The 24,680-nt window shown below is 36.2% G+C and overlaps 12 protein-coding genes across 12 annotated transcripts; 6 read left to right on the top strand and 6 right to left on the bottom strand. All coding sequences in view use genetic code 12, as the record gives it.

Moving 5' to 3' along the window:
• Positions 1-234: 234 nt before the first annotated feature.
• Positions 235-801, bottom strand: SPAPADRAFT_58941 (uncharacterized protein; the record flags this gene model as incomplete). The annotated part of the gene is made up of 1 exon (XM_007373106.1): positions 235-801. One exon carries the CDS (start codon positions 799-801, stop codon positions 235-237), a length of 567 nt encoding a protein of 188 aa, XP_007373168.1.
• A 1,636-nt stretch (positions 802-2,437) lies between these two features.
• SPAPADRAFT_58960 (uncharacterized protein) lies at positions 2,438-3,031 on the top strand (the record flags this gene model as incomplete). The annotated part of the gene is made up of 1 exon (XM_007373107.1): positions 2,438-3,031. The coding sequence occupies one exon, from the start codon at positions 2,438-2,440 to the stop codon at positions 3,029-3,031; it is 594 nt and encodes a 197-aa protein (XP_007373169.1).
• An 18-nt stretch (positions 3,032-3,049) lies between these two features.
• SPAPADRAFT_133037 (uncharacterized protein) lies at positions 3,050-3,436 on the bottom strand (the record flags this gene model as incomplete). The annotated part of the gene is made up of 1 exon (XM_007373108.1): positions 3,050-3,436. One exon carries the CDS (start codon positions 3,434-3,436, stop codon positions 3,050-3,052), a length of 387 nt encoding a protein of 128 aa, XP_007373170.1.
• Positions 3,437-5,165: 1,729 nt separating this feature from the next.
• On the top strand, positions 5,166-6,140 carry SPAPADRAFT_58961 (uncharacterized protein; the record flags this gene model as incomplete). Its single annotated transcript, XM_007373109.1, has 1 exon — positions 5,166-6,140. One exon carries the CDS (start codon positions 5,166-5,168, stop codon positions 6,138-6,140), a length of 975 nt encoding a protein of 324 aa, XP_007373171.1.
• Positions 6,141-9,166: 3,026 nt separating this feature from the next.
• On the top strand, positions 9,167-10,754 carry SPAPADRAFT_58962 (uncharacterized protein; the record flags this gene model as incomplete). The annotated part of the gene is made up of 1 exon (XM_007373110.1): positions 9,167-10,754. One exon carries the CDS (start codon positions 9,288-9,290, stop codon positions 10,689-10,691), a length of 1,404 nt encoding a protein of 467 aa, XP_007373172.1.
• A 33-nt stretch (positions 10,755-10,787) lies between these two features.
• On the bottom strand, positions 10,788-13,163 carry SPAPADRAFT_132070 (mRNA splicing protein; the record flags this gene model as incomplete). Its single annotated transcript, XM_007373111.1, has 1 exon — positions 10,788-13,163. One exon carries the CDS (start codon positions 13,161-13,163, stop codon positions 10,788-10,790), a length of 2,376 nt encoding a protein of 791 aa, XP_007373173.1.
• Positions 13,164-13,312: 149 nt separating this feature from the next.
• SOU1 (Sou1p) lies at positions 13,313-15,155 on the bottom strand (the record flags this gene model as incomplete). The annotated part of the gene is made up of 1 exon (XM_007373112.1): positions 13,313-15,155. The coding sequence occupies one exon, from the start codon at positions 15,138-15,140 to the stop codon at positions 14,283-14,285; it is 858 nt and encodes a 285-aa protein (XP_007373174.1).
• VMA8 (H(+)-transporting V1 sector ATPase subunit D) lies at positions 13,370-14,206 on the top strand (the record flags this gene model as incomplete). Its single annotated transcript, XM_007373113.1, has 1 exon — positions 13,370-14,206. One exon carries the CDS (start codon positions 13,370-13,372, stop codon positions 14,204-14,206), a length of 837 nt encoding a protein of 278 aa, XP_007373175.1.
• A 523-nt stretch (positions 15,156-15,678) lies between the features above and the next one.
• On the bottom strand, positions 15,679-18,165 carry SDH12 (Sdh12p; the record flags this gene model as incomplete). Its single annotated transcript, XM_007373114.1, has 1 exon — positions 15,679-18,165. One exon carries the CDS (start codon positions 17,793-17,795, stop codon positions 15,846-15,848), a length of 1,950 nt encoding a protein of 649 aa, XP_007373176.1.
• Positions 18,166-20,026: 1,861 nt separating this feature from the next.
• Positions 20,027-22,114, top strand: SPAPADRAFT_130748 (sorting nexin 1; the record flags this gene model as incomplete). Its single annotated transcript, XM_007373115.1, has 1 exon — positions 20,027-22,114. One exon carries the CDS (start codon positions 20,027-20,029, stop codon positions 22,112-22,114), a length of 2,088 nt encoding a protein of 695 aa, XP_007373177.1.
• SPAPADRAFT_131996 (pseudouridine synthase) lies at positions 22,104-23,015 on the bottom strand (the record flags this gene model as incomplete). The annotated part of the gene is made up of 2 exons (XM_007373116.1): positions 22,104-22,648; positions 22,721-23,015. 2 exons carry the CDS (start codon positions 23,013-23,015, stop codon positions 22,104-22,106), a joined length of 840 nt encoding a protein of 279 aa, XP_007373178.1.
• A 104-nt stretch (positions 23,016-23,119) lies between these two features.
• SPAPADRAFT_58966 (uncharacterized protein) lies at positions 23,120-24,555 on the top strand (the record flags this gene model as incomplete). The annotated part of the gene is made up of 1 exon (XM_007373117.1): positions 23,120-24,555. The coding sequence occupies one exon, from the start codon at positions 23,141-23,143 to the stop codon at positions 24,413-24,415; it is 1,275 nt and encodes a 424-aa protein (XP_007373179.1).
• Between the last annotated feature and the right edge of the window lie 125 nt (positions 24,556-24,680).

The raw sequence follows: 24,680 nt of genomic DNA on the forward strand, positions 1-24,680 counted from the left end.
AAAATAGGTATAGCAACAACTGAAATAAAGTCACGCTATTGTCAAATTTAGGGCGGAGCTATACTGAACTAAAAATTACTCACAAAATCAAGAACAATTCCACCCGCATGCGAAATTTAATTCGATCTCTGCAAGTAATTTACAACAAAGACTACACAAAACTCAATGAAATCAAATCGTATACTAAAACAAATAAAAGAAGGCAAACTTATAAACGTAACCAAATTATCTCTACTACTTCTTTCTTCCAAATAAACCTCTCTTTTTCTTGGCTTTTTTACCACCGTCTCCTTGTAAACTACTGGCACTATAGTTTCCAGTTTGGTACACCGGTTGATCGAAATTAATCACAGGTCTAGAAAATTCATTGCTTCGTTGTTGGTTGCCGCTAGCCAAATTGTAATATGGAAAATCTTCGTGGAATCCCCATCCTAATCTATGAGATTCCAACTGGTCACGATATCCTACATCACCAGTAATGGCATATTCAAATCCTCTAATAGTGTCCAAGGGACGTTCGTTTCTTTCTCTGGTAGGGTTGGACATATCAGCTTGTCTGATTGGATTACCGAAAATGTCCTTCAAGTTACCAGAATCTTGACTCAAATATGATGGTCTTCTGTTATCGTGTCTTGCTGCTTGTTCAAAAGGTTGATCTTCATTGACGGCTTTTAAAATTGGATCATGGACATTGGCAGTGTGCATCTTGAATTGTTGGGCATCCTTGGAAGATATTTTGACATCTATTTGTCCTGCCTTTGTGGGTGCTTTCTTTGCACTCTTACCTCTGAAAATGGCCATATTGTTGAGGTTGTGTGGGTGTTGTTAGTTGTTAGTTGGTGGTGTGTTGTAGTAAAATATTCCTCGGAGAAAAACTTTATAAGGGGGAGAGCAAAGGAACGATCGCGGCGGAGTCAAAACTTATCTATAACTGAAGATATCAAAACAAAGCGATAGAATTAGTGGTTGAACAGTAATAGCGAATAGTACTAAGCACCAAAGACAAGGATCAACTAGAATGAGTTAAAAAAAAAATTGAATAAAGAAAGAAAGAGAGAAAGAAAGAGAGAAAGAAAGAGAGAGAAAGAAAATGAGGGATAAACAATTCTAATATTTTATTGCTTAAGGTTTCATATTTTTCTGAATCAAGAAATATTTTTAGGAAATCAAAAAAAAATTTTCAGGTTTCTTGAGATAAGCCTTGTAGGTTTTTGTCAAAAACTTCGATTTACTGTGTCATATTAGGTCATAGTTACCGCTAGTACGCCCTGCAGTTACTCAGGAGACTGTCTGGCATAACGTGTTGAGACAGCAACTACCACCTCCACACAATCTGATTGTTCTCGCGCTGGTTCGCTAGAACAATAGGAACGATAAAAATTTTTACTTCGCCCACGTTCGAGACTGCAATTTTCAGTTACCTGTCAAACAACAATTCTATTCCGTAGTGTTTTCTTTCTGTTTTTTGTATCCTTGCTAGACTGTGCTCACGAGGACAACCTCCAACTTACAACAACTTTAATGTATCTTCTGATTTTACGGCCGATTTTTGTTATTCCCGAGATCTAAAAATAGAATTTTTCGCAGTTACATATGCTGAATTATGCAGGCTGGTTTTGTGCTAGTCATTATATCACCACTTGCTTAGTATATTGGCTGCATTAATCTGCCCAGAGTGGCAACGGAGATTACTGTGAAAGTATATTTATAAATATTGATATACCTCTTTCACGAAAAACAAGTTGCAAGATGATTTTCTAAAGTCAAAGTAGAATGTTTCGTATGACTGTTTCGAGTATGCAAGAAAATTTCTCACCAGTGTACGTGATTCGTAAATTGGCCATTATTGGCAGAGGTGATTGGGCGATTTAGTCCGTTCAATGCAAAAGCTCTTACAAGTTGAATCCAAGAATTCAATAAACGGTATACATCTTAACTAAACTATTCTCTCTTTTCAATTTTGTTTAAAAGGACATTCGCTAGAGATTTTCCCTGTAGCCTCATATAACCCGCATATAAATTTAGTACATCTTTTTTTGTTTAATAGACCATTATGGATTTTTCTGGGTTGGAATATCGTGAAAAAAAAGATTGTTTAGCTATACTTATATCCGCTATTGAATTGGAAGAATAATGGTGTAATTGACTATATCGTGTTTATATGGTCTGAAATTTTCTGTATCAAACAGTATCAATTCAATCCAAAGATCACACTTCTCTTCCTTACAGACCTTAGAAGCAGGCTAAGAGATATATACTGAACTTGATCATGATATAATGATGATGGTTATAGCTGTTATCAGTTTTGTGGAATCAATGGTGAACTCCTTAAACATATATTTTGTTGCCATTTTTCTGTTGCGGCGGTTTTTTCACTACATTTTCATAGTGCATTTTTAGGCAACCCTGGTAAACTAAAGAGGACAAGAGCTACAAGATGACAGCACCAGCAGCAACATCCAACACTCCGCCATTAAAGCAAACAACCTCAGAAACTTCTGTGTCACAAGCTTCACAAGTTGCCACCAAAACTCCATTCAACCCAATTCAATTTGTATCAATAATTTCACGTACCGATAAACCACTTTATATTCAATCATTTGGAATTGACGACACATCTACTGACACCACCGAAAATGCCAATAAATTCTTGAAATACAATTTCTTGAGTCATATGGCTTTGGACATCTTTACGTCTCCTGAATCATTACTGCTCCGAGGAGGACAATCACAGACACAACAACAAACTGATGCCAATGTTGTTCTATTGTTTATTCAGGATCAAGTTATGGTTTACGGGTATGAAACTAACAATGGGTTGAAAATCATTGTTGGATTAGATCAGAGTTTCGTGATACAAGATCAGCGTATACTACGTCAATTGTTTTTAGATATTCATAAGTGTTATTTGCGCACTATATTCAACCCATTCAGCAAAGTAAACGACGAAGAAGATGATGACGATTCAGTATTGTCTACTCCTACATTTGATAAAAATATAAAGAAAATTGTAGATGGGTGGACGAGATAGGTGTTTATTACTATATAATTACTTTAATACAACATTGGCCCCTCTTAATTCCAAGTAGTCCTGGTCTACACCAGATGGGATATTCTTTATGACTTCTTGATATATTTCAACATTATGAAATCGAAGTTGATTAGCCGGACTCTTATATTTACCTTCCAATCCAGTTATATCACAATAATGCTTAGGTGGTAAAAGGCTGGGTGGAGCAGCTACAGAAGTATATGTTGGTGTATCATAATTTAATTTTTTAGTTTGAAGATATTTTATCTCGTCACTGATTAATTGTCGGGTTGGTTTATATCGTCTAGACGGAGCTTGGACTCTATTTGGGTTTTGTTTGAATGTATGTGGTTTGGTGGTTATGTACAGGAGTTCATGCAACTCTGATTGAGGTGTTTGTGACATGATGGGATGGCTACTATGTATGACCAAGAAGTAAGTTTTCAGTTGAGTGTTTTTTCTTCACCAGGACTAGAGATTTTAAATTGCGAAAATAAAAAAAAAAACGCGGAAGTCAAATTATGATGTATGTGGGAGTAAAGAATGCTACAACTACATCTATCAAGTTATCGTGAGGTGAAAGGTTGTTCTTCATATACTATCTATATTTAATTAAACATCATAACCAGCCAATTTGCTCCAAAGAAAGATGAAATTCACTTTATCATCATCAACATGATTCGATATGCTTAGGAATAAGTGCTCTGATTTACTTTAGAATAACCTTGTTATATCATGTATTCAATGACAATAGATCCTTGATAAGACTGAGATTAAAACTAAATGGAAATAAGTTACAAAGTCAGCCCAAGTTGGTTCCATTAGTATTGATTTTATACTTTATAATCAACACAATCTAAATAGATAGAAGTGCCGTTTTCCTGCAAAACACCAATGACAGATGTTCCAAATTAGAATGACGAAGCTCTAACTTCCCGATTGGATCCGATCTTGAAATAAACTTTAGATCCCCCCACCAAGGAATTTGTTGGTCCAAAAATAGGCGATACTGGCTACATTATTACATTATCAAGTTATAGCCTATATGATATAGCAAACCAGGCATCTTATACCGATGTGTTACGATATCTTAGCCAATTCAAAATGTGTTATAAATTGGTTCACTGTGTGTGGTTGTGTTGGCCAGAAAACAATGGGCCACATTTTGTGGGGTTCCCCCCTCTCCGAGGCTGGATGAGGTGATTTTTCGGGCGATTTGCATCATAGTGCATGTTTGAAGTGCAGTGAACTACACGAATGACTTGAAGCCAAATGTGGACTTGACATAAAAAGGAACTGTTGAGACTATATATTGAAAGCATTACACTGGACAACATTTAAAATTTAGCAACACTATTAAAGTTTGTTGTGGAAAAGTCCGGGGAAGGTTCCACCCCTCCCAATCATATCTGGCTTTTTTTTTTTTTGCGCGGGACAAGATCCATCATTCGCTCGCTAGAAATACCGCGGAGAAAAAAAAATTGTGAAAAGAAGTGTTTTAGCTCTCATTTACATTAGTTTAGTTCATCCCAAAAAGTTCCAGTAGTGACTATATATTGCATAGCTAGCCACCTTCAAAAGTTTTAAGTTTGTCTTTGTTTTAAACACACCCTGTTCCTTGAATATTTTATAGAAAGGTTTGGTTTTTACAGTCATGCGAGGAATACTATCCAGGTCGACCATTAGACAACTACACTATACCGTACGGCTGCTTACTGCTGCAAGCATAAATATAACACCGCTTGAATTATACAATGATAGAGTAGCTGAAGGGAAATTACGTGATGATCCCTACCAACGAAAGATTATAAGTTCGTTATCGATACTTCATGACAAATTAGCAAGCTATGATCCCCCAGTGGTTGAAACTCCGGAAATTGAAGCACTTAAGCCTAAGATTGGCGTAAGTAAGATATTTGCTTCCTTTCTAGGAAGAAATGGTAAACATCAACAAGACAATTTGGTGTCGGAAGAAAATGAAATTAAAGGAATATACCTTTATGGAGATGTGGGGTGTGGTAAGACCATGCTTATGGATTTATTCTACCAAACCATTCCGAAGAATTTACCCAAGAAACGTCTACACTTTCATCAATTCATGCAGCATTTGCATAAGCGATCTCATCAGTTGAAAATGGAGCATGGAGGAGATTTTGACGTTATTCCATTATTAGCAGCCGAAATTGCCCAGGATTCTACGATCTTATGTTTTGACGAGTTTCAAGTCACAGATGTTGCTGATGCCATGTTGTTAAGACGATTGTTGATGTTGTTATTACTGGCTGATCATGGAGTTGTCCTTTTTGCAACTTCAAATCGTGCCCCTGATGATTTGTACTTGAATGGTATTCAAAGGGTAAGTTTTATCCCATGTATTCAGTTGATCAAAAGACAAACAAGAGTTATTTATTTGAATTCACCTACCGATTATAGAAAAGTTCCAAAGCCTATATCTTCAGTGTATTATTTCCCTAAACCTGGGGTGAAATGGGATCTGAAGATCAATCAAGCAAACTGTAAGGCTCATGTCAAGCAGTGGTATGACTATTTCAATGCTGAGAATGATAGTGATAAAGTACTTTCTGATTATCAATTGGAAGTGTGGGGGAGAAAAATTCATGTGCCAAAATGTTCCCCACAGTATGTTGCCCAATTTACATTTAATGAATTGTGTGGAACCAAAATGGCTGCGGGAGACTACTTAACCCTTGCTAATTCGTTCCAATCGTTCATAATTACAGATATTCCTTATTTAAGCGTTAATCTTCGTGATGAAGTTCGAAGATTTATCACATTTTTGGATGCGGTGTATGATGCCCATGGAAGAATTGCAGTGACTGCTGCAGCACCATTCAAGGACTTGTTTGTTGAACCTGAAGATTTAAAAAGTGGTAATTATCAATTGTTTAAGAAGCAGATAGATAAAGGAAAAGAAGAGACGTTCGAAGATGATGAGTTGGTGGTGAAGCATGGGTTTGATAAACTGATTGCGAAAAAGGCAAGTATGTTTGTTAATGACGAAGAAAAATTTGCATTTGCCAGAGCATTAAGTAGATTGGCTCAAATGAGTACCACTGATTGGATAGACAATGTTAGAGAGATTCACTAATTAATAAAGATATTTATTTATTCGAAAAGTAAGTGTAGGCGATCGGCATGTAGTTTGGGTTCATCTGGGTACAATGGTCTATTGCAAGCAGCGACTTAAGATTTTACTACGAGACGGATAAATATATCACCGTACTGTGGCGAAAAGAACCAGGTTGACTATTTGCAACGTAAATATTGGGGGGAGGGGGGGGGTGATTTGTGAGTTTACGCGTCGTACGATACCCGCTGTGGCTGGCAAGGTAATAATGAAGTGGCAAACTAAAATGTTCTGGACCTGATCTAATGGAACGGCCCATTGTGCTTGTTTTTTTTTGCATTCTCACGACGCATGAATTAATCAACTTTGTGTCTTTCCACCGAAGAATCTTCGAACGCGACGCATAGATTACCCCTTGCGCTTGCCGAAGATCCGCATTGCAACATTGTAGTCGCACAGTACTAATTTACGCAATCGAAGGAAAAGCGTGTTTAATTATACTAATTAACATGGTCAGGAAATTACACGAGTGTTTCATAATGGAATGTCAATCTGTCAAATTTGATCTGAACCGTTTGTTTTCTTGTTAAGGGTCTCATCCGGTCAACGAAGATACGAGTGTTTGTTCGTTTATGTAGTTGTAGTTGTTGTTGTTATTGCTTGCTATTCCCAGTCGGAAGCAAATCATTAACACCGAAAATTTCAATTGTGAAATTTGCCGATATTCAGAATTTGGTAATTCTCGATTATTTTTTTTTTTTGTTTGTTTGCTTACCAAGCCATCTCGAAAAATAATTACTTGTTGATATACAAACAACGCGATTCACAGACGATGAGCTCACATATAAACGATAGGCGTAAAAGGTCACTCCACTTAAAATCGTGCTCAACCATGCATATAAATCACATTGCCCCGGTCATGCATCGTAAAAAAAATTATAGTTAGTTTCTGCTGGTTAACATTTCAACACATTAACCACATCTCATCAAGTTGCTAGTTTTTCTTTTCTCAGGGGCTAATGAAAATTCCAGTAAAAAAAAAAAAACACAGCTGTCAAAAAAAAATATTCATTTATTTTTTAACCTAGTTTCTATGCTCTGCTAAATTTAGAACAATAACAACCTAATTGATTTCAATCTATTGGGTTTGTATGCAGTAACAGACAGGTTTATTGCCCGCGTTAAAGCATGAGTGCCTCCCTAAAATTCATATCTGAGGAATTTGTTAGAGTAGGGTCATCCGTTTTTCCTAGTTTTGCCCCTTGATAAAATGTAAAGGTATACCCCTCGTGTATCTCAAACTAGTCATCGCTTTCGCTCGAATCTTTAGTTATAAGTTCCCATGATGATGACTCGTAAAGGGGGTAGATTATTTATTTAAATAGAATAATATTCCCCATAATCTCTTGAAGATTTTGTTTATACCTTCGTTGTTTTGAAAATACACATCGTTAAGCTCGATAACAATAGAGTTGCTTACGGGATCACCCAGCCAGTTTATGATTGTTCTCCGAGGATAATAGGAATACGCTACAACACTGATAAAAAAAAAAGTGTCAATAGAAATCCCACTAAAAAAAAAAATAATAATCTAGAATTTCATTTTGTGTTGCAACACATTTCCCAAAGTAAATCAAAACCATCCAAAATAAAAAAAAAAATTTAGCCAGAAAATCAAAAAATACCAAACTTGGGTGAATTTTTATTTTTGTTGTCTTTTTTTTTATAAAGACATTTCTATAATTTACCGCCAACATCTCACTAAGCGATTGACAGGGAAACAGCCAAAAATTTGATCTACTTTTTATAACAAATTATATTACCACTTTTATATACTTCGCTTAACTTGTGTCAAAACCTAGCTGATAGTTTCTTTGTGGTACACGTGAACAGTTCATTTACGCTTGGCACATAGAAAAACACTTGGCCCATTTACTATTTTTAACCACCAGAGTATAGTCTCACTTCAGAATTTACAACCAAAACATTTCCTGCTTTGATTTTCACATTCACATCAACTTTTGTTTATATTTATCACAGGTCTTCCCTCGTTTCATAATCTAAAACAAGTCCATTCAGCATAAACTGACCAATAATCCACTCGTTGATCCATTCACAAATCCATTCGTTGCTCCATTCACTAATCCGCTCGTTACCAGTATTATTATGGCAACACAACCGTCCAACAACAACTTATATGATATAGATCTTAGTTCTACAAGAAAACAGTTTTATCAAGCACAATCTCCCACTATGCCTATCTCCGCAGCCAACAATATAATACATAACCCACAAATAGATTCAACACCTAAACGTCCTGGCGACTATTTTGTTCAGAAGTTGGCTTCTAAAAGTTCATTACAACTTAATGGACCTGGTGCGAACAAGAGAATGTCTGCCGATTCATTTAATTCATATCAATCATCGTCAGTTTCTGATGAAAACTCCCTGATTTTATCGTCACAATTTGATTGCCCAATACTTCAACAAACGCAGGTGTTGGAACAACTTGGAATAACCCCTGATTCAAGATTAAGTTCAATGACCACAGCTACTTCTGTGAGTGAAGTGGTTGAAACGGCATATCGTTTAAGTGAAGGTACTTCTACATCTACTTCTATGGACAAGCAAATGTCTACTGCAAAGACTTCTTTCTTGGAATCGTCATCTAGTATTGCTGAACAACATGCGGTTTATAAATTAAAGTCTTCTTCAACATCTAGTATGGTCCATCATAGACAGGTTGCACAACCAGTTAAATCCCCCCGTTCCAAATCAGTTGCATCAATTCCAACCCTTCATAGAACTAAGACAAGATATATAAGTTCAAAAGAAACTAAAGAACGTCAAATATTAAGAAAGAAAAAGTACGAGGAAAACGATGATGATGAAGAAATTTTAGCCAATGATTTAGATAACTTAATCTTTAATGTTCCTGTTATTAAGAACAAGGGTGAATTATACAAGAGTAGCAGTGTCGGTAGCTTTTCAATTTCTCGGGCTGATTCATTCACTATATTGTCAAGAAGTGATTTAATGTCTGATAGCACCGATAACAACAAATATAACATACCCATGAGACCATGTCCACTTCCTGGGAAGTTGGCTGTGTCTACAAACAACTTACCAACTTTCCCACCAGCACCATCCCTGCTGCTGCTGCTGAAGATGCCCACACTCGACGAAAATTCTTCAATTACCTCCTCTACTGATGTTTCATTTAATGATGATTACGAAATTGCTCAAAATATCTCCCAGTTCTACAATCACCGTTCAGCTTCCATGTCTAAACTAATTAAATTGACAAGACAAGAAAATATCATGTATAAATTACCTACTTTTGTTAAATCGCAATCGTCAATGGAAGATTTGCATTTGATATCTCCTGAGAAGTTGACGTATGTTGATCAAACCAGACCAATTAACTTGCCCCCAAAGACTGAACAAGACAAGATTAAGCATAATAAGGAATTTAAACAAGTTATATCAGATTATGAAGTTAACACTAAAGCTACTAATGATGAAAGAATACGAAATGTTCAAACACAATTACAATTTAAACAAGCATGGTTTAAGATTATTGACTCATTTTCAGAATTGGATTCAAAAGCATTTAACAAGAAGTTTAACTATGAAAAGAACAATATCCGGAAATTAATTTGGGATTGTAATATCCCAAGCAATAATAGATTTAATTTCTTGACAAAGATCTTATCCACGAACCAAAATTCTCAAGATTCCTTGAATACCATCAAGAATTCATTTAAATTATTCGATCAAAAGTACCACAATTTATCAGATCAAGTCAAAACCAGTAAGAATGATGAATTTGATAACATAATTGAAAATTGCTTACAACGCCCCTTGATCAAATGCATAAGTGATAATGTTGACCATGCACAATTTAAACACAATTATAGATACTTGCTTTATATCAAGTCCTTATCGGAATTTGGATTGCATAAACATGATGAAGTTTTCCTTATCCCTGTTTTACTTATCCTTTTCCAAGATGAATCCTTGATTGATATTTATTGCTTGTTGGAATTGTTGAATCAAGAAGTGTTTGATAGAGACTTGATTTCCCAACTTAATTCGTCATTAGGTCAATGGGCAGATTCCAGAAACATTCCTAGAACTTTAGGTAAATTCTCCACTTCCGAATTTGAAAATTTGAATTCAAACCACATGTTTGAAATGATTTTACAATTTAGTGATAAATTACCATTAAGTTTAAGTGCATCTTCCACCCCCATTGTGTCACAACCACCAACTTTTGAATCGATTGAAGATCCTATTTCTACTTCTGCATCGGCATGTTTTGAACTAGTCAGCAAGTTAATTTCCTTGCTTGTAGTCTATTCCAGTTCAATCAAGACCAAAACCAAGAATAATTCAAAGTTATGGCAAACTTTCATTGTTGTACTTTTCAAGTATTACCATTTAAATTGGAATGATTATCAAGAATTAATCAAGGAGAATGTTTCTATTAGATTGAATAACTCTTTGGACATGCAAACTAATTTGGATTCTTTTGTTGAAAAATGGAAAGGTATTTATAAGAAATTTTAGATTTTGTATATCCCCTCCCCCCCTCCTTTTATAGACTCATAATGAATAGTAACGAGTATGATTAATTGTAAAAAAAAAAATTTACATGTATATATATTACATATCAAGATCTATTTCGTCCGGGTTTTCTACTTCCTCTTCGTCTTTCTTTTCTTCTGTGGCCTTGACAAATCCCATTGGGTTAGATACTTCCACCTTGGCAGTAATTGGAGCAGATACATTTCGCTTATAACGTAACATATCTTTAAAACTAGTTTCATTCCCATATTCCAATTCAAAATTCTCCCATGATTCCCACATTACCTTGACCTTATCGCTGGTTGATAATCCACATACATATTTGTACAATTCACGAACTCGATTGAATTCAGATTGAGTAATTTCAAAATCAATGAATATTTGAGCAAGTTGGATGAATTGTTGGAGTGCGAAGTAATCGTCTTCAATTGCATCCTGGGCGATTTGTCTGAATTGATTGATGTCTTTGATTTCGATTAGTTTAATTAGGATTATCTTTACAATTTCAAATTTCATAGTTGTTATTTCTGTTAATCTGTTGGTATGTTCACGCTGTGCCTTGTCAAAAGTTTTAAGCGATTTAATCAAGATGTTAATTGAATTGATTATTCGAGAATGGTCCTTTTCATATTGTGAATAAAGTACAAGTATAGGATTCATTAACCATGCAGGAACTTGTTTCAAACTAACTTCAAATAAATCTTGAATTCGTTCAGTATCACCTTGGTGCTTGATCATATCTGGTAAATACACATTCCAAATTTCGAACTTCAATTCCGGATCAACAAATAATTGAAGTCCGCGTTCATATATTTGCCATGCACGTTCATGATATTTCCAAGTATGTAAGAAATTAGCATATGCTAGAATGTCCTTGACGGTAATGATTTTCTTTGAGATAAGTACCTCATACGCTTTTCCGACTTTATCTATATCCTCAACTTGTTCAGGAGATTCAACAAATGATTCAAGCAAATCAATGTAAAAATTCCATAACTTTCTTGATTTGACAATTCGCTTTTGAACTGTTATTGTGGAGTCAGTATATTGGAAATCCTCATCATACTCTCGATACATTACTGAATCCAAGATTTCAATGGCATAAGTCTCCGGGAATTGATCTGTTCCCAAAACCATTTCACACCATTGAATGTAAATCTCGGCTAATTCGTCAGGATGGAGGAATTGGGAAGTAATACTCTTGGAATAGATAAAGTCTGCAGTTTTATAATCTTTATTATTGGAATATATTGAAGCGTATTGAATCCAAATTTCACATAACTTATGATTGGTGGAAACTACTTTCAATGGGTTGATTGATTTCAATGCATCAGTATAAGTTTGAAGTAATTTACCAAGATTATTCTTGTATATATCAAATCTGTCAAACCAAACATCTAAATTGTGGATATTCTGGCGTAATTTCATATCATTGAATAATATTTCTCGATCATCGAGTAATTTCTCGAACTTGTCAAGTTTAAAATTAACTAAAGTAGGATCTTCTTTTGAGACTTTTGCTAATTCTGATTCTTCAAATTCGGTATATTCATCGTACAACGCTACAAAATCTTGACTTGTTAGACATGTTTTGATTCCGTTATCATAATAGTACCTTACCTTTTCCACATCATGTTTTTGCTTAAAAAATTCAACCAGTTTAAGATATAATTTTCCAATTTGGTCAGGATATGACTTAATTGAATCACTAATGATCTTGTCAAAGAACAACGGCTCAGTTGGAAAATGAAGTAATAGGTCGATATACTCGAATAAATATTGAACTGGTGATTTTCCAAGGGTAGTATACTCGTCTGGGTGACTTAATATCTGCTCATAAATTCCAACTGTTTTATCGACTTCACCAAACTCAGTAAGCTTAGAAATTATATCATCGAAACTTGTACCTCCTTCTTTGGTTCCTTTTAATGCCAGAGGGTCAAGATATTGAACGTACTTTGTGTAAATTTTCACGGCTGTCATCCCTCCAATCCTATCTGCAAACAGCAAGTATAAGGGCCAAACTTGACCATGAGCTTTCAAAGGTAAACTCCGCAAACAACCGTTAAATGTTCTTCGTATGTATGTAACTTTTGGTATTTGAGTCTCTAGTAACATTTCAAGATAACATTTCCATAGTGGTACCAGAGCAGAACAACATTGTACCGCTTTGTTGAATACGCTGTTTAGATGTTCATACTGACGATCAGTCAATACGCTTAGGTTATCATGTATATGCTCTATCAAAAGATCTAAATATAACTGCCATAACTCCTCGCTGTCTGCAATAGCACTGGTTGCTCTATGTAATATGAATGCTTTATTATGAAATGATGACCTTGATTTGAATTCAAGATACGTTGTCCAATTCGTTATATTCGTAGGATCTTTTGCAATTGATTCTTCATAGGGTATGTCTCCCTCCTGTATGAGGTCTTCCAATTTGAATATCATTGGTAATCGTCTTATAACATAGTCTTTCTCTGTGTCTGTAGTTGGTTGTAAAAATTTTGTATGGTTGTAAAAATTAACTACCACCACCACCACGGGCAAGAAAAAAAAAGAAAGTGAAACTGGACTCTCACCACCCATCCTTGTTTTACAACCATTCGACACATCACTCCCTTCTTCACAATCAATTGGACTAACAACAACAAACAATGTCCGGTGCAGGTAATCGTGAACAAGTTTTCCCTACTCGTATGACCTTAGGGTTAATGAAGGGTAAACTTAAGGGAGCCCAACAAGGACATTCCCTTTTGAAAAGAAAATCGGAAGCATTAACGAAAAGATTCAGAGACATTACCCAAAGAATTGATGAGGCTAAGAGAAAGATGGGCCGTGTTATGCAAACTGCTGCATTCTCCTTAGCAGAAGTTTCTTATGCTACTGGTGAAAATATTTCTTATCAAGTCCAAGAATCCGTTCAACGTGCAAGATTTCAAGTCAAGGCAAAGCAAGAAAATGTTTCCGGTGTTTACTTACCAACCTTTGAAAGTTATATAAATGAAGATATTAATGATTTCAAATTGACTGGGTTAGGTAGAGGTGGTCAACAAGTTCAAAGAGCTAAGTTGGTTTACACCAAGGCTGTGGAAACATTAGTTGAATTGGCTTCATTGCAAACTGCTTTTATCATTTTGGATGAGGTTATCAAGGTTACTAATAGAAGAGTTAATGCCATTGAACATGTTATTATTCCAAGAACTGAAAACACTATTTCTTATATTAATTCCGAATTGGATGAATTGGATAGAGAAGAATTTTATAGATTGAAAAAGGTTCAAGAAAAGAAACAAGAAGCTGCCGCCGCTGCTGAAGCCGAAGAAAAAGCAGCTCAAGAAGCAGCAATTGCAGCTGGCGCTGAACTTTCTAAGATTACAAGAGTCACTTCTAATGAAGAAATAACTAATGATGCTCAAGAAGTTGAAAAATTAGCCTTGGCTAATGGAGATGACGATTTATTAAAGGAGAATGAAGACGATGTTATTTTCTAGCATTTACATGTTTGTTTATTTACTCAGTTTATTATAGTAGTATTACATATATATATATATATCTATTAAACGGCTTCTATGGAGCAGTGTATCCACCGTCCACAACGAGATCGGCTCCCGTAGTAAATGTAGAGGCATTGGAGGCTAAGTATAAGTAAGCTCCTACTAATTCTTGTGGCAATCCCTCTCTCCCCAAAGGAGTTAATTGCCACCATCTTGCCTTCATTTCAGGATCGGCGAATTCAGAAATATCAGTAGTGATATATCCTGGAGATATACTATTGACTCTAGCAAATGGAGCCCATTCAACTGCTAACGATTTAGCTAAATGTTTTACAGCAGCCTTAGCAGCATTATAAGGAGCCTGTAGCTGTGGAACATTGACAATCAGGCCCGACATTGATGAAGTAATAACCAAGGAACCCTTTCCTTTCCTCTTGAATACTTTCCCTATTGAATGACAACAATAGTATACTCCATTCAAATCCAAGTCGACAATCTTGTGCCAACTTTCATGATTATCGTCCACATCAACCATGGAACCAGAAGTCCAAGCCACACCAGCATTGGCAACAAAGATATCAATCGTTCCAAAATCTTGCTCAATCTGCTTAATCGTCAGATCAACATCGTCAGCATTGGAAATGTTGCATTTGTATGCCCTGCATTTAACGCCATATTTTTTAGCCAATTTTTCAGCCTTTTCGGTTGCAGGATGATTGTTGTACCAAATTGCAACATCGGCACCTGCCTGTGCAAAAGCTTCTGCCACAGCGTACCCTATACCAGTAGAGGATCCAGTAACTGATGCTACTTTGCCCTTAAGCAGAAATAAATCAAGCACACTAGTAGCTAGTTCTGGTGCTGAAGTGGGTAATGGTCCAAGAGCAGGGTTTGTAAACGAGGTAATTTCAGTAGTATTAGGAATAGTCATGATTAGCTTGTGATTGTCTATCTACATTACCAACCACTTAAAAGTTTTTCCGAGGAAACTCTTATTTATATATTAGCAAACATTCCAAACTAAAGATTAGAGCAACTTAAAAAAAAGGGACAATAGGAGACGTTAAACGGGTTCCCGCTACGGCTAAAATATTATTACGTAACTGATTGTACATTATCCGCGATCGGTTCCTGTATAGTTTCCTTTTTGTATGACCTGCATGTAAACCAAGTATTTTAGCAACTATGCAGGTATAGCGACACAGAAAGTCAAAGTATGACATCATTACGAGAATTCAAATGGTCTCGATGAGTTCGGCGATGAATATTCTCGAAGAATACCATTACATAAATGGAAATTAATTTGCGTCATCCAAGTCAAGGTCATGCAGTATCGGTTCGTTCATATCGGCGGTTCGTTTCAAATCCGCTTAACCTGAAATGCGCCTCTAAGCCTATTAAATCTGACTAAGATAATATAGATTCTCTAAACGTTGCAACATCAGTAGCAATCCCCGGAGGAGACGGATAACACATGATCGTCATATTTATTAAATGACAAGATAAATATATTTTTCTGATACTATAAACGTAATTCAAAAAAGTAAGGTTTTAAAATAAATAAAAAATGGCATATAAATAAACAGAGGATAAAGTTTTGCTCAATCCCCCTCATAAATACAGTCTTTAAAATTCCTTAATAGACACGCTTGGCTGGAGGAACTGGTTTACAGTCAGATTCATCCAAAGTATGAGCAATGACATCACGGTATGCTAAACGAACCTTGTCCCCGGACTTGTCTTGGTATGACAAACTGTGCTTTCTCCAGTTGACATCGTCTCTGTCTGGGAAATCATCTCTGGCGTGGGCACCTCTAGATTCCTTTCTAGCAGCGGCAGAATTAACGGTTTGAGCAGCACAAGTTAACAAGTTTTGTAATTCAAGGGTTTCAACTAAATCAGAGTTCCAAATCATAGAACGGTCGGTGGTCTTGACATCAGCAAAACTTTGATCAATTTCACCAATCAACTTGGCACACTTGTCCAAGGTTTCTTGAGTTCTGAAAACAGCACATCCCTTTTGCATAGTCTTTTGCATGTCTAATCTAATATCAGCAGTGTTCTTGGTACCGTTGGCATTTCTTAATTTGTCCAAGTTGGCAATAGAGTCATGACCGATATCCTTTTCGTGAGTCTTGATTGGGGCACCTGGTTTCAAGGTATCTCTAATGGTGTGAGAAACAGCACGACCGAAAACAACTAAATCTAACAAGGAGTTGGCACCTAATCTATTAGCACCATGGACAGAAGCACAAGCAACTTCACCACAAGCCAACAAACCTGGGACAATTTCATCCTTACCGTCCTTACCTTGTTTAAGAACTTCACCCTTCCAGTTGGTTGGAATACCACCCATATTGTAATGGACAGTTGGTAAAATTGGAATTGGTTCCTTGGTAACATCAACACCAGCGAAAATATGGGCAGTTTCAGAAATACCTGGTAATCTTTCCTTTAATATAGCAGCTGGGATGTGACTCAATTGTAAGTACATGTGATCCTTGTCTGGACCAACACCTCTACCTTCGTTAATTTCCATAGTAATGGCTCTGGAAACAACATCTCTAGAAGCTAAATCCTTGGCTGATGGAGCATATCTTTCCATAAATCTTTCACCTTCAGAGTTAAGTAAGAAACCACCTTCACCTCTAGCACCTTCGGTGATAAGACAACCGGAACCGTAAATACCAGAAGGATGGAATTGCACGAATTCCATATCTTCCAATGGCAAACCAGCTCTAGCGACCATGGCGTAACCATCACCGGTACAAGTGTGGGCAGAGGTACATGAGAAATAAGCTCTACCATAACCACCAGTGGCCATGACAGTTCTGTTGGCAAAGAAACGATGCAAGGTACCATCTTCTTGGTTGTAAGCAATAGCACCGATACAAGCACCATCTTGCATCATCAAATCCATGGCGAAGAATTCAATAAAGAAATGGGTGTCATGTCTTAATGATTGACCGTAAAGGGAGTGCAATAAAGCGTGACCAGTTCTATCAGCAACAGCACAGGTTCTGTAAGCTTGACCACCTTTACCGTATTCTTTGGATTGACCACCAAATGCACGTTGGTAGATTCTACCTTCTTCATTTCTAGAGAATGGAACACCATAGTGTTCTAATTCATAAATGGACTTTGGAGCTTCCTTGGTCATGTAGTGGATGGCATCTTGATCACCTAACCAATCGGAACCCTTGACGGTATCGTAGAAATGCCAGTGCCAGTCATCTGGATGCATGTTACCCAAAGCAGCATTGATACCACCTTGAGCAGCGACAGTATGGGATCTGGTTGGGAATAATTTGGAAATACAAGCAGTCTTGTACCCTTCAGAAGCTAACCCGAAAGCAGCTCTCAACCCAGCACCACCAGCACCAACAACTAAACAGTCGTACTCGTGATCAACAATGTGGTACTTTTGACCCATGTATTTGGAAGCATTGAAGTCTTGACCCTTGACATTGGAACCGACGACAGCAGATCTGACGGTAGAACAAGACAATGCTCTAACAGATGTGGATAAAACAGATCTCTTGATGGCTGCACTTCTACCCAATTGGTTGCGAACAGAAGTCAACATGATTGATGAATATTTGTTACTAGTTATGTTTATTAATTTGACAACCCAACGACTGATTGGAGAAGGAACGTAACTAAACAACTGATGTTGAAACTAAAAGAAGGAAAAGAAGAAGTTTAAATCGAGAAAAATAAATTGTCATTCTCCCTGGAGAGAAGAAAAAAATGCGGTCAAAATTTTTTTGGGAACGAAAGTTTAACTTTTACACCATGCAAAAAATTCCCATCATCGGGGCTTTCCTGCCGATCTGCTACGAGCAGCACCTGACCGCCCGGACTACGAAGGTGTAAATGACATTATAGGGTATATAGAGCTGGTGTAATGGTTTCTTCTAACACCAATAGCACACCAATTGGGCTATAAACATTGTAGTTTTATTGTAAAACGTCAACTCCAATGCCAAGTTCAGCGGCTTTTCAGTGGTGTAGGAGGTTTAGTAAAAACTCGATTCTTAGTGGCCAGTTTCTTTTTCCGCAAAAATTCTGAAATTTGTGTTTGTTTTTCATTTCTTGTTCCGGGGTTTATCACGTGAGTGTCTTGCAATTGTTTTTTTCTTTGTTCATCCCCACATAGAACAGATTCAATTATGCAGTAAGACAAGTAGGGAGATCGAGTGTTTAAGATGTACATGTATGTACTTTACTCTTGATTTCGAACTGATTAAGTAGTTATTTTATGAATTTAGATGTGCTTTCGAAGAAGTAAAGTATTTTGTGTGAAAGATGTTTTTTTTTAATAGCCTTCCCCCCATACTATGCGTAAGCCAACATATTAAATCAGTTCCGTCTGTGTGCATCTTGCAACTTATATTTAATTGCAAAGACTAATAAAAAGTTATAAATTGTTGTCGAGGGGGGGGGGGTGGTTAGTCTCTGATGTGGCGTGTTTTGCTTCATGTTAATGTTGCATAGATTTGCCTGAACAAGCTTTCTTCAAAAAGATGTTGCAAATTTAATCAAAAAGCCACTTCATATAATGGAAATTCAAAAAATAGATTAGTACTAGTATATTCAAACTATACAAAAGGGAGAAAACAACCTTCCAAACAACCAATGAGAATGCAATATTTTCATAAACAACTATTTCCTGAAGTAAATGGGTGCAATAAATATCTCGGACTTTCTCGGGAATGTATTTTTTTTTTCTGCCCGGAAATACAAAAAATATGTACAAAGTATTATTTCTATTCCTAAACCCAAACAAGCACCTCCTTTTTTTGGTACACTTATTTAATTCTTATATGATTACATACAGAAGTAATCCACAGCAGTATCTTGAAGGAAAATAAATTTTAAAAAACATCGAAAAGAATGGTCAAAGAGAATAATTTAAGTAAGCAATATTTACCTACACTGAAATGCTTGTTTAGATGTCTGGTTCATCCCACTTATGTCAAAAGGAATCTATACTTATTTATTTACAATCCCGACTAATCCCTAACCAAATGGACTCTCACGAACTTATAAACTAGATAAAGCTACGCATTGAGCAGTTTCAATTGGTTAGAGGTTAGTTGGGATTATAAATAAATAAGTATAGATGCCTTCTGCCAGTTTTTTTCTTTTAATTACTGGGAGGAGGGGTTTAGTTCATTGGTTGCAATATTGCAAAAAATTTGCACATTTTAATTTGCATGGACGAAATGCAGTGATAATTATAAGTATATAAAAAGCATATTACTAAACTTACCCTCAGTCTTTTTTTATAACTTTATTTTAATCACCATGATGGATAAAATGGTTCCTTGTTAATATCCCAATCATACAGTAAACATTTTAACAGGGCACAAGCAATCTGAAAATTTCTCAAAGAAAAAATAGGGCGTGTGGTCTAGTGGTATGATTCTCGCTTTGGGCGACGACTTGGAAACAAGTTGATTTACTACAAGCATGCGAGAGGCCCTGGGTTCAATTCCCAGCTCGCCCCTTTTTTTTTAATTTTTGCATTTTGCTATAATGTATATTGGAATTAATTGTCAACATACCTACATTTCCATTTAATCGTTCACTACTTCTTACAAGAGGCTATTTTGTTTTTGTTTTTATTAATTGAAGTAGATTTAGTTTTTTAGCCCTCTACCTCCCCCCCTCATAAATTTTGTGTGGAGTGCAAGACAAAATTCAACGAAAAAATACACCACCAATTCATAAGATTTAGTAAAACTTACAATCACCACAAAACCTTGGATGGTGTATCATTACAAAGTGCATACATCAGAATAAATAGGATAAATGGATAACGAGGATCTTACTGCATCTCATTGGGATGATGTAGTGTCACCCAATGAATTTGGCAGCACATCAAATACAACAGCCACAAACAGCTTACATCAATCAATCATTACTCCATTAAGCAATCAATTCAACGGGATTAATATTGATGATCCATTTGCTAGTCCATTAGGATTTCTGAATCAACAGCAAAGACATAATGACGAGGAAGAAGAAGAAAATGACGAGGAAGAGGAGGAAGAGTTACAACAACTGCGCCACCAGGAATTCTCTAGTCCATCCCCTTTTTACGATTCCAATCAAGCAGAATATGAACAAAGAAACGAATTGAGAAAGGAACAAAGAAAAGAACATAAACACCAACTCTTATCTGAATTGACCCATGGGTCTGAAGATAGTGAACTTATGCTTGAAGCACCAATAATCCCTGACGATCTTACAAATTCAGAATCTTTGTTTCAAGATAAGGGCAGTCCAATTAAGGTTTCGAAAGATGCAAAGCCTATCATTCCCAGTTCACCTACAAAAACCATTAATTTCAAACAGGGTCAATTTAAAGCCAGACCGCGGAAATTTAGCGCAAAGTTAAATGTTCAACATTTGTCAAGCAGTAGTAATAATCAATTGGGACCATTGGGAGGTAATGAAGGGGAGAAATCAAATGATAGAAAATCACCTCTGGTGAGCAATGCAGATTCACTTGTTAAACAAGCTGATGCCCCTCTTTATTCCATTTCACGGAAGACTGATAATCGCGAGCCAGCTAGCGCCTCTACAGAGTCCGCTACAGTGATCGAGTCAGGCAGTACCATCAAGAAGAAACCAACAGTGGAAGATGAAGACAATCCACAGAATAACAAATTAGATATTTCCGTGGGAGATCCTATGAAAGTTGGTGATATCACTACTGCTCATATTGTATACACTATCAAAACTACAAACAAGAATTTAGAATCGGACAATTTCCCGAAGAATGATACTACTGAAGTGACAAGAAGATATCGAGATTTCCGCTGGATTTATCACCAATTACAAAATAATCATCCAGGAAAGATAATTCCACCACCACCTACCAAACAAACCTACATTGGCCGATTTAATGAAAATTTCATCGAGAATAGAAGATTGTCGCTTGAGAAAATGTTGAACAAAATCAGTCACATCCCCGTGTTATCAAATGACCCTGATTTTGTGATGTTTTTAACTAGTGATGATTTCATCAATGAATCTCGAGAGCGGGAAAGATTATCGGGATCAGCGGCATCCACGCAAAATAGTGAATTCTTGGATGGTGCTAGACCTTCAGGTGATAATGAAAGTTCCACAGGAAGTCTTACTCCAATATCTACTGGAAGTACCACCACGGGTGGATTTATGAGTTCATTATTTTCAATCTCAAATAAAATTAATGAGCCAGATGAATACTTCTCCGATCAGAAACAATATATTGATGATTTGGAATACAACCTTAAACAATTTTACAAAGCAATTGAGTTGATTGGCCAACAGCGAATTGATTTGATTGGCATTTTGGAAGAAGTATCTATTACAGTTGATGAGTTGGCAAGTTTAGAGATTCTGAAGATAACCAGCGATTTATTAATTGGGTTTAGTGAAATTCAATTGAAGATTAGGGATAATTTAGATCGAATCAATTTGCAAGATCAATTAACCTTGGGTTTTACCATTGAAGAATATCTTCGAATAATTGGTCTGATTAAATTTGTGTTTGATACTAGATTGAAAATCTATCAACAGTACTATAATTTCAACCAAGAATTATCAAAAAAGCAAAATCAATTGGATAAATTGCAACGCAAGTATAGTCGTGCCGCACCACAAGTGGACAAGATCAACTCATTATCATTTGAAGTTGATAAATTGAAACAAAAGACTAGTTCATACGAAGCCAGTTTCAATCAAATTAGCGAAACTATTAAATTAGAATTGGAGAATTTTGAATTTGAAAGAATTGACGATTTTAGAAACAGTGTCGAGATCTTTATTGAAAGCTCAATTGAATCGCAAAAGGAAGCTATTGAATTGTATGAAACTTTTTATGAGCGTCAAAAACTAGCTAGTGTGTAAATAACTTCAATTCTTTTATAATTTCTGGAAGTAAAATACCATTGTCGTCAACAAAACCTTGCCATAGTATACGGTCTTTTTGCGCTACTATTGGAAACACAAAATCCTCTTTGCCTTTATTAGTTTCCATCAGTAAAATTGCAGAGTGTAGACCAATTTGATTATGTATGAATTTGGTACTATTTGCAAAAATGCCTGTTTCAGATTGCATTTTAAATTGAATGAATTGATCATCATTAAGCAATGGAGTTTTGAATGCCTGAATCACATGGTCTCGAATCTGATTCTTTCTTCCGGTGTGCAATTCAAATATTATTGGCATGAGTTGGATATTATCGAAGAGGTCAGGATATTGGAGGATATTCTCGGGTGTTGGATCTCGTGTTAGATTTGTAAGTAGTTTGAATCTAGTTAGCGCTGGGTATGTGTTTAGTTGCCGGGGAGAAACAGGTTTCCCTCTGTAATCCTTTTCCAAGGCTTGAATATCGTAGTTGATTACTCCACTCGTCAATGAATCGTGTCCAAAAATCAAACCTTTATCCAGGGAGTTAACTACTGGTGCAAATTTACTATAGATATCCGTTCCTTTCGTTACTGGTAACAAACCAACATATCGTCGAGTTAACTTCATACTCTGAGATTTTCCACCTAGTACTCGTCTTATCTTATCAGCCCATTTTCTATTTCTGGCCACGATTAGTCCACCAGTAACGAATCGATCTAATCTCTGACATATTCGGAATTGTGCAGGATCAAATGTCATTTCCGGATTACGCTGTTGGAATTCTTGAGTTAAGGATGGGATTAAACTGGATTGTTGATATCCTGAACATATCATGTTGGAAGATTTGTTGACGATTGCATAGTTGAATGTGTGTTTAACTATGTCTAGTTTACCCATTATGTAGAACTGATGTCTTGAGACAGGTTCAGCAGGTAGCGATGGATTTTTCTTTTGTAACTCCGCATAAACAAAACTTCTTTTCTCTGACTCATCTTTTTCCATTACTAAACAGATTATTAGCCATGGATAACCAAGCGAACCAACTGGCTCAAGCTAGTCAAGTACCAGCTCAAGAGAAGAAGAGACCCCCCAGAAGACGTCCCAAGAAAAAATCAGATGAACAAAAGCACGATCTTACTTCAACCAAGAAATTTCTCCAAATTTCCAAATTAATCCGAGCATTTAAACCAGTGACTATAAATGGATCACCAACACAAACGATTATAGATCAGATCAAACTCAAAGAGCTGAATGACCCAGACTATTTCAAAACCAAGTATAAGAACCATGCAAGATTATCTAATTTACAAAAGTACTTGGCTGAGTTTATTGAGAGTCAACCTGATTCTACGATTTACATTTCCATGTGCGTCAAACCATCTGATCCCGATTTCCCGTTTGATTTAGATAAATTGCAATTAAATTTATCGATCCCAGGAAAGTACCCCGACAAAGTCCAAAAACCGAAGATAGTTGTATTGAACGACGAAATACCCAGGGGGTTTGCTATAAATGTTGAGAATGGGTTTAAACGGATTGCAGAAATAGCTTTGAACAAAGGAGAAGATGAAGAGATTGAATTGATACAAGGAACAGGATTATTGTCTATGATATTGACTTTGGATAAGTACTTGGAAGAGTTTTTAAAACAGGAAAAGAGAGAAACATTCAAGTTTGTCAAGACAGTAAAGAAGTCATCGCCAAAACCAAAGGATGCCCTGCCTGTACCTGCACCTGCACCTACACCCTCTCCTAAGGAAGACAAGAAACATTCCCCTGCTGTCAAACGCCAAGAGCAAATTATAGTATCTCCCGAAGTTGCTAGACTTAGAGATAGCTTAACTGAAGAACTAATCAACAAGTTAGGTGATTATATCAAAGTCTTTAAAAAGTCACATCAAGGAGAAACTCTTTACAAGATTGCATTACCAATATTTAACTTGGACTCACCAGTTATTCCCAATCTTTGGAAATTGAACGAACAAGTCGAGCTAATGGTTGCAATTCCAATAAATTTTCCTCAACTGAAACTAAAACTTACGTTCCCAAACAACTTTAACTCAAACTTAATCTTGAAATATTGTCAGCAGGATGAACAACAGTTTGAATTAGTGCAAATTACCAAACAATATCGGAAGATTGAACAAAACTTTACTAACAACTTCAATAAGTTTGACTTTGGCACTAACAGTTTAGTTCTGATATTCAACTGGCTCACTAACAATATTGGCCAATTTAGTTTATCTGATCAAGAATTTAAACAATGGGTAAGTAACATCGAGAAGTTTAACCTTTGATAGTTAGAATTACATGCTTTATTGTTGACTTACACAGTGTAGCTTCTGTAGTTATAGCAACCCTTCGGAGCTAACAGGGATCAAACGCCGGCTGATTCCGTGCATTGTTTACGGTTAAAAATAAAATTCATTGTTCTTTTAAATTGAAAAAAATTATTTTGATCCGTAGTACTCTGTATGGTGGTGAGGTTGTGGATTATCCCACACTTTTTTTTTTTACCCCTCGCCTTATTTATTTATTTTTCCTTCTATATTTTTTTTTTTT

The sequence above is a fragment of the Spathaspora passalidarum genome, assembly GCF_000223485.1.
Source record: "Spathaspora passalidarum NRRL Y-27907 unplaced genomic scaffold SPAPAscaffold_1, whole genome shotgun sequence".
In the NCBI taxonomy this organism is placed as follows: Eukaryota; Fungi; Ascomycota; class Pichiomycetes; order Serinales; family Debaryomycetaceae; genus Spathaspora; species Spathaspora passalidarum.